Source organism: Anastrepha obliqua, chromosome 3 (genome assembly GCF_027943255.1).
Source record: "Anastrepha obliqua isolate idAnaObli1 chromosome 3, idAnaObli1_1.0, whole genome shotgun sequence".
NCBI lineage: Eukaryota > Metazoa > Arthropoda > Insecta > Diptera > Tephritidae > Anastrepha > Anastrepha obliqua.
In genome coordinates this window covers 119,750,693-119,760,410 of record NC_072894.1, presented here as the reverse complement: position 1 = coordinate 119,760,410, position 9,718 = coordinate 119,750,693, and the positions used below count along the sequence as shown (strand labels likewise).

At 34.1% G+C, this 9,718-nt stretch overlaps 1 protein-coding gene across 1 annotated transcript in view; it reads left to right on the top strand.

Annotated features, from left to right (window-relative positions):
• The first annotated feature begins 1,083 nt into the window (after nt 1–1,083).
• The window catches only part of LOC129241297 (uncharacterized), a 29,757-nt gene continuing 21,122 nt past the window's right edge, over nt 1,084–9,718 (top strand). Inside the window, exon 1 of the mRNA XM_054877547.1 lies at nt 1,084–1,277. Within this exon, the coding sequence (XP_054733522.1) occupies nt 1,084–1,277 (194 nt within the window). The remainder of the gene's footprint in view (nt 1,278–9,718) is intronic.

Here is a 9,718-nt window from a genome sequence, read left to right as displayed (position 1 = left end):
TAAAAAGTCCTGAAAGAATATTCCTATTGTGCTGGGCTCTTCACCACTAGAATAAAATTTTATTAACCTATTTCCCTTGTAATCTGCACTTCCTTCTGTTTTCCTCTAATAGCCATTTTGACTTTATAGTCACAAAATCATACGCTATGCTTGATACAGAGTTTTCAAATCTTTATGCCTTACAATTGCTGTACACTTACAAAGCCTCGGGCACCAGCTGCATACATAGTAATTACATATAATAAAAACGGAATTACATATACATATACATATATACAACAGGAGCTAAAATTATGTTTCATACAACTTCGTCGTGCGCTTGCATGAGTGGAGCCATGTCCTTAGCCACTTTTTTACAAATTAGGAATATGACTACATAATTCAACGGTTGTCTATAAGTACTGCCAATAATATGGATATTGATTGACTCCAATTGTTATAGGCAAACACAAATATGCCAGCAACACAAAATTATATGCATGTACCATATGTGTGTATGTAGGTGTCTCTAAACGGCCCGGCATATCTACAAATAGTGTGAAATGGTTTTGTTGACGATTTGACATCCGCTTCACTTTTACCAATCCCACTCGCAATTTGGCAGGCGATATTTCTTCTACATACATAAATGCGAACGAGAAAGTATTTATGTAAACACACACACACACGAATTTACAAATGCATATATATATATATATTATATATAAATACGTGCATAGTTGGATAAATTTGTGGCATTGCATGAGAACTAAATAGATACGAGTAGTAAAGAAAAAAATATTAGCTAGTATTTATAACTTATTGAATTGGCGTTTAACACGAATTCATTTACCGCTAAGTTCGATTTCGATTTGCAATGCTTTTGCGCGACCTCCAACTGGCCTATATTTGCATGCATTGAATTATTTAGTTTAATCTTATTTACTTGCTTCTGTATATACATACTTACTGGTATTTTCATCACTTGCGCTTACCATTTTGCACATGAAAGTCCTACAGAATAATGCAATATTTAGTTGCGATCTGTTGGTGGTGCGGTGCACAGTAACAGTAACGGTCTCGGTTGAAATAAAAAAACAAACAATGTCTAATCAGCTCTTATTTCTGAGTTTAGCTGACATATTCTCGGTTTATCCGAATATTTTTAAAGAATTAATAGCCACGCGGGATAAGCAGTCACTAATATATTTGCCAAGTGATCCCGAGTGGCAGGAGCGCATGTATTACCGCCTATTAGAGGTTCAAAAACGTGTCAACGAGGCCATTGATAGTGAGGTGTAAGTGAAATTGTGTATACCTATGAAAACGGATTTTTTGTTTTGGTTAAGTGCACCCACGCCTCGCTATACGCCTGTTCTTTATATGGCATTTCATACAATATTTTATACTATTTTATTTTTCTTTCTTTTTTTTATTGGTTTATAGCATGTTATTTTTGTTATGTAATTTAATGTAACCTTTGTTTATTATACTAATATTGGGTATGATAATAAGCTTCCGTTCTTTCTTATCCAAAGTTACGAATTATTTAAACATTTAAATAATACATGATATTAGTGAAGTATGTCCCATCTGTCAGGCAGCACACGGATTCCTCTGATGAAAAATTCGAGTTCTTTTGACCCATTCATTGAACCAGTTTGCGATGCTCTCGTAAGAAGTTAATAATGAATAAAAAGTGAATAAAGGCTGACTGCATTGATCGGAACAGATGGAAATCCGAAGTTGCAATGTCTGGGGAACACGGCGGGTGGGGCAAGATTTCCCAATTCAGTCCCTCTAAATATGTATTTCTGGACCAATTTAGCAACGTGTGGCCTGGCGTTGCCATGCACCAAAATCAGTTTGTCATGTCTACCGTCCCATTCCGACCGCTTTTCTTTGAGAGCTCGATTCAATCGCATTAGCTGCAGTCGGTAACGATCGCCAATGATGGCTTCAGATGGTTTAAAGAGTTCATAATAGATGACACCCTTCTAATCCCACCAGCTGCTCAACGTAGCCTTTGAAGCATGCGTATTTCTATCGCTGTCGATGCACCTGGTTCACCTGGCAGGCTCCAACATTTTCAACGCTTAGGGTTATCATAATAGATCCATTATCATCCAACCATTGTTGTAGTTGAGTATCTTCGAATTTTTTCGGTGCCCCTTCGCATCTGCGTGATTACTGTAAATATTCATCAATATACGACATGTTTTAGTTGCACTTTTCTTTAAAAGATAATAATGAAGCATGACTTCCCACAAATGCTTTTTTTCGGGACGAACATCAGATAAAAAAGGATCTTTACGCTTCAAACGAATGTCAACTACTGCGATCGAAACCTACATATACACCTTCAAATTACCAGTATATTACTAGAGCGAACACAAAAATAGTATATCAGAATAGTATATTCCCATACCAAGTACTATTTTATTTTTTACTAGCGTACCCTCGCCCGCTTCGCTAGACGATAAATTCAATGATTTGCTGAAAGAGAATAAAATTAATACGAAACAAAGCAAATTCTTTGATACAATTTCATTCGAACTTTATTGTAACACTTTTTGGTAGACAACGTTTTTGGTTTTTTCATCTTTCGCGTGAATAATGACGATGGTTTGCCAACTCGTGAGCAAGCTACATACAATTGTCCATGAGAAAAAATTGGGTATTCTAAATTAATACCGCACATTTGTAGAGACTGTCCTTGCGCCTTATGAATTGTCATAGCGAAGGCAAGGCGAATAGGGAACTGCAAACGTTTGAAATCGAATGGTAAATCCGTCGGAATCAATGGAATTCTGGGTATCAAAATGTCTTCTCCTTTGTACTTCCCTTTCAAAATAGTTGCTTCGATAACGTTACCCATTAGCTTCTTCACAGCGAGTCTGGTACCGTTGCAAAGTCGGGGCACATTAGTATTGCGCAGCATAATAATCGGTGCTCCAATTTTTAATCGTAAATTATGAGGTGGTAAGCCTGGCAAATCGAGTGAGTTTAAGAATTCAGTTGGATAATTTACGACCTCATCTTGATCAGTAATAGTGTCCATTGACTTATACGCAACTATGTCACCAGGTATTTGATCTAAAATAGCTGAATTTATATCATTGACGTCCTTATTTTTCCCAGCTAAAGTTGCTCTTTCGCTGAGTCAATCATGGTTTTTGTAATGTTGAACTATGTTTGGAAATACACTCTGTATCAATGCCTCTTTAGACTGTGCAAAAGTGCAGAAATTGTTAGGCAATGTTATCATTCCTGTTGTTTTTGAGAAAAGGTTTATTTTTTTTGGTTAAAAAGTGTTTTTTGAAGTTTTGAAAAACACTTCGCTCTAACAATTTCTTCTCAGTTAATTGCTGAAAATTAAATATTTTGAAAAAACTATTTTTTTTTAATTTAACGTTTTTGAGAAAATTTTGTTCTTGAAAAAATTTCATACTTTTGTAAAAGTTTAAATTGATTTGTTAAAAAAGATTTTTTTCCGCTTTGAAAAACACCCCCTCGAAAAAATGTACTCTATTAATAGTGGAATATGAAATGCTTTGAAAACACCATTTTTTTTTTAAATTTTGTTTGGTTTTCAGAAAATTTTGTTTTGACAAAATTTCATACCCTTGAAAAAGTTTTATTTTATTTTATTTGTTTAAAATTTTTGAAATTTTTTTTTTGTAATTTTAGAAAAACACGTCTTGGAAGAAATTTCTTTTATCTTTTTGAGGAAAATTTGGTTTTGAAAAAATTTCATGCTTTCGAAATTTTTTTATTTTACTTTATTTCTTCAAAATTTTTTAAAACAATTTTTTTTATAATTTTCGAAAAACACCCCTTTGAAAAAATGTTTTCTATGTGTCATAGTAGTATTCCATTAACTTTTAGGATTATAGTCAAATACTTCCAAATATCTACGCTTTCACAAATAGCAACAATAAACAAATTTCCTCAAAACCAAAAAATTTACTTTTTTTCTAAAAAAATTCTAAACAAACAACGTAATAAATTTAGAATTTTGTGTTCACGAAAAAACAGTATTGTTTTTATTGTATTAACTGAAAACCAAAATGTTGCAAAAAATCAAAACAAAACTAAATTATTTTTTTGTGTTCATTTGGTCCATATGTTCCATAAAAAGTTGATATGGTAAATAATATGCAGGGTCCGATACACGCAAATTTCCATTGACCATTATAGTGACAAAATTATCGATCACCAATTCCAACAAGATTTCAAAATCAGAGTTGGAATGAGTTGTTGTGTGGTGTACTTCTGAAAAAAATGAGAAATAAACAAAATAAATCTAAAAATTCGAATTCTAACTTTATCTTGTGTATGTTCTTATTACCTTTGAATTTTTCCAATGAAGCACCATTCATTTTAAATTTTCCAAGAATTTTTTTTTATCATTTCGCGTTTCTTTCCTTTTTCATTCGATTCCAACATTTGTTCATAGCCGAAAACATCGTTTGCAAACGCATTCATTTCCATATAGAATTGGTCAAAGAAAGCATTGCTCAATTGAATTGAAACATTATTTTCATAAATACTTAGGACCTTAACTAATGCACCTTGGTACATACCTAACGCAGATATTCATCGCGACCTTGACATCGATACTATTGATGAAACAATACAAAGCGCTATCAGAAGACACATAAATAGACTATTAAGGCATACAAATCCTATGATGAGAAGACTACTAAATAAAGAAAAATCTACCCAAAGTCGGCTTAACCGTCAAACACCAACAGATCTTGCAAAACCCTTGTAATCAATTGTCAACTAATCGTATATGTCATTGTTTGTTAACCACTTGTTTTTAAATAATATGTACAGTAGGTTCTGTTTTTATGCGGTAGATACGTTCCGCAAGAAACAGCATAAAAAAGAAACAGCATAAAAAAAGCTACTAGTTCTATAGTAAAACTATAGATACGTTTCAAATGCTAAAACCGCATAAATCTGAAATAATGTAATAAAATCGCATAAAAAAGGGCACTAGTCCCATATTATTACTATAGATACGTTCCATAGACCGCATGAATCTGAAATAATTAAATAAAATCGCTTAAACAAAATATTGTATCTTTGAAAATTATATCTTTATATATCTTCCATACTTGTAGGGTTAGCATTTCTGATGTAATCTGTGATGAGTTTTTGCTTAGCTGGTTTAGAATCTTGTTTATATGTACAATTCCCGATAGGTCGACATGCATTTTGTAATTTAAAAAAAAACCGCACTATTTCAAAACCGCATAAAAAAAAGCCGCATAAAAACAGAACCTACTGTATATATTTCTTCTAAATGAGCTTGGGGGCACTGGCCCTTCAATATCACTCTCATTCCATCTTTTTGTAAATCAAATTACTTATTGTCTAAGGACAGGTGTAATATTTTATGGAAGAAATAAAAAAAAAAAAATTTTCATTCGAATCATTTGAAATTTCTGTATACAATACATTTCTGTATCACAATACAAATACAAAAAATTCAAAAAAAGTTGTACACATAAAATTACACATAAAATGAATGTCGATTCGAAACTTACTTTAAGGGGGAGGTAGGGTTTAGCGCTAAAAAAAAACACTTTTTTTGTGAATTTTTTACAGAAATATGGCTTAAGATACTTTAATAAAATCAGTTACATGTTATTGTACATCTTTTCAATAAGTTTTTAAAAAATATTAATAATAAAATATTGACAAATAAGCCCATGACAGAGTTTTTTTGGAGATATGTTTTTCGAGAGGTGCTCTGCGGTGCCAATCGGCATTCGTCGTAGAATCATCTGAAACTAAAAAAGTCGAATTTTTCAGTTAAAGTATGACGTAATGCTCCCCCCTACATTAATAAAATTTTTTTTTTTTCATTTTTGTAGTTTTGGTGGCAAAAAAACGTAAAACGAGCATTTTTGGCGAAAAATTTCGCCATATTTGTAAGTGAAAAACAACCTTAAAAAACAAAAAATAAAAAAAAACAGTGTAGGGGGGAGGTATTTTTGATTTAGAAAACGTGTGCCAAATTTGAACAGAATCGGTTGAATAGTTTCGGAGTTGTGATTGGCACCGACTTTTAAGAAGTCGTTTCGGGAAAAACGCGTTTGAAAAAATGACTCTGAGAAATTATCGATGCTCCGCATTCGAGGTAGAGTGCCTACAAAGGCTATAACTTTGAGAGTTCTGCTCCGATCCACTTAAAATTTTGACACAACATTCTTGAAATGATTTACTATAAGATGAGTGAAGAAAAAAAATTTCGATTTTGTGACCCTACCCCCCCCCCCCCCCCCCCTTAATCTAACAATCGAGCAAGTTTTGTTTTGTACAATATTTTGATTTTTTCTTTTTTTTATATGAAGAAAATATTTAAAAGAAATTTTTTTTTGCTAAAAACCTTCCCCTAGTGGATCCCTATAATATGAAAAAAGAACGAATAAAATTGGCCTCGTATCGGCCCAAAAAAATGCGGACAAACGAACATCATTTCATTTTTATATATATGGAATATAATATATTTAATTTAATTCAATTTTGCTTTAAAGTGATTTTTATTGAATTTTCTTGTTTAACACCAAATACCATTTTTAAAAGCTGATTCAAACTAGCTGCGGCAATAATAGTCTAACAAATACATATACTCGTACATATATTGTATATCGGGTGTTTTTTAGCTGCATGGGAACTATCGATGTCGATAACTATTCTTAGGCAGCTGAGATGGCAAACTGTGTAGATATTTCTGTTCAGTAAGGTTTGGCAAGTCATCATGAATCGTTTAACACCAAAACAGCGCTTCCACTTTGTGAAAATTTACTTTGCAAAAATAAATCTGTTCGTGAAGTGTTGAAGAAGATGCCGAAATGTCGATTCGTCGTCGGTCTCGTCGCCTTTCACCTACGACTACGTGAAAAATGTTACGTAAGGATCTTGGCTTATATGCATATAAAACACAGCTCGTTCAAGAATTGAACTCAAATGCTGATTGGGCTCCTTTAGACTTCTTATTCAGTTTCATTGGAAAAAGTAGTCAAAAATTTGACTGATCGAATGGAGCATGTAACTCGTAGCCCCGTCGGACATACACATGCCCCACAAAGTCTGCGTTCACCCGAACAGCCTTCTTAAATTTATTAAAAACAAAATAGAATATTATGATTAAATTGAAATCTTTAAAAATTGGTTTATTCACTCCATTCCCAGCTTTCAAGGGCAAAAAAAAAACAAGATTCCCCACTTCACTTTCTAGATAACGGGAAAATAGTTTCAGCAGCATGTAAATGTGGCACCGAAAAGTCTGCGTTCAGCCTGTTTATTTTAATGATACCGTTAATTTTAAGATATTTTTCCTTGTTTATATTAATTTTTGATTGCGCATTACTTCGGCTGAATGTTAACAAAGCTTAGTTGAACATTTTATTTATAACTGGAGATAATAAAAGAACATGGAAGGAAAGGGAAAAGAAATAAGGGTTTCTGAGAGGAAAATAATTATAAAAATGTGGAAAGGCGGACAAAGTTTCCGAAATACTGCCAAATCTATTGGGAGAACGTATTCCTCTATTCAGCGAATTGTAACAAATTTTCGACAAACTGGAATTTTTACATCTAAGCCCAGGTCAGGGCGTCCGAAAAAATTATCGACCCGGGAAGAGCGTTCCATAATCAACTAGGCAAAGGTTAACCCTCGGATTACATCGTCAAAATTAGTTGAAAACATAAATCAAACATTTAAAAAAAGTATTTGCGCTGAAACTGCCAGAAAAGTTCTACGTCAAGCTGGATACCATGGTAAAGTCGCCCGAAGAAAGCCTTTCATTTCTCTTGTGAACAGACGTAAACGCATTCAGTTTGCTAATGAGTACATAAATAAGCCTCCCGAGTTCTGGAAAAAAGTAATATTTTCAGACGAAAGTAAATTTTATACAATATATTTGGAATAAAAGGCCGTCAAATTGTTTGGCGAAAACCTGGAACTGCTCTTGAAAAGCAAAATCTTGTTGGCACGGTTAAGCACGGAGGTGGCGGGGTTATGGTTTGAGGCTGCATGGCGGCAAATGGGGTGGGTCAGTTAGAATTTATTGATTCGACGATGGATAAATGGGGATACTTGAACATACTAAAACGGAATTTAAAGCAAAGTGCAGAAAATCTCGTCTTATCAAGAACATTTTGGTTTCAACAAGATAACGATCCGAAGCACACAGCCGAGATCGTTAAGCTTTGGCTCTTGTACAACGCCCCAAAACAGATTAAAACACCGCCACAGTCCCCAGATCTTAACCCCATCGAGCATCTGTGGGATCTATTGGAAAAAAGAATTCGTCAGCAAGTGATTACTAGTAAAGACGTTTTGCGGAGTGTCATGCAGGCAGAATGGAGGAAGATAACAGCAGAGGAAACAGAGAAACTAGTAAGTTCAATGCCAAATAGGCTGAGTGAAGTCCTGAAGTAACGTGGATATCCAACTAAATATTAGATTTGATTTTTGCATATAGCATATCATATTTTTGTATTAGACTTTAGGACTGAACGCAGACTTTATGGTCGCTTTATTTACTTTTTACAGGCATTATTCACCGTTATCTAAAAACTTATATGAGGAATCTTGAAATTTATTTTTTTTTTTAAATTTAAACATATAATAAACATATAAATATATACAAATTTATAAAAATTATAAAATCAGGTTGTGTGTTTCATTCACTAAAAAGTTATTGTAGGATGAACGCAGACTTTGTGGGGCATGTGTATGTCGGATAACAAATTCAAAAAAAAATGTCATGAAATTATCTACCAGTTTGTAATAAAAAAAATTCCTTCTAACAATATTTCTGTTTCGTTTTATCATTCTAAGCTTTAAAAAACCCCAATATATACATATACTATATTTGGCGCTCCTCCTATTTTTCCGGTAATGGAGCGGGCCTACCTAAACCTACCGTTTTTCCAACGGCATATGGTTTTTTATGAGGAGCTTTTTTACGGGTGCCAAATCGCAAGATCCAGCGGCCGTTTATCTCCTTGTTAAGTGAGGTAATGCGCGCTATTGGTGCATGCGGTGTGTAGCAAGCCTCACCACTTGTTAATATCACATCATCTAATTCAGACCATAAAAAGTTTGCTATAATGTCACGATAACGTTCACTGTTCACCCTTCGCACACAGCGCGTATTGTCATCGTAGCGCATGCGACAAAATGTACGCGAGAAATACGCTTCGTTGTTGTACACTTGTGTTCAAATGGCGAACCGCATGCGTAAGCTGCCACAGCACTCTTGCCGCATAACGCCTGTCGTATAGCAGTGTCGTCAAATATCATACTACGCTTGCAGTTTATTTTAGATTTAGAGTTCGTTAAAACTGTTTGCTTAAAAATGCCTGATAAAATTGTTAAATTTGTAGAAATTGTAGAAAATCGGCTTCACCATTTCTACAAGCTCCTTAAAAGCATTTTTTGATATCCTGTAAAATGTCATGTAGTACCGATGACCAAGAAGTGCCTCGTGGGTGCTTATTTTTTTCTTAAATGGCATGTCCATTTTTAGTAAGCCCAGTTGCGGCCGCCGTAGCCGAATGGGTTGGTGCGTGATTACCATTCGGAATTCACAGAGAGAACGTTGGTTCGAATCTCGGTGAAACACCAAAATTAAGAAAAACATTTTTCTAATAGCGGTCGTCCCTCGGCAGGCAATGGCAAACCACCATTTCTGCCATGAAAAAGCTCCGCATA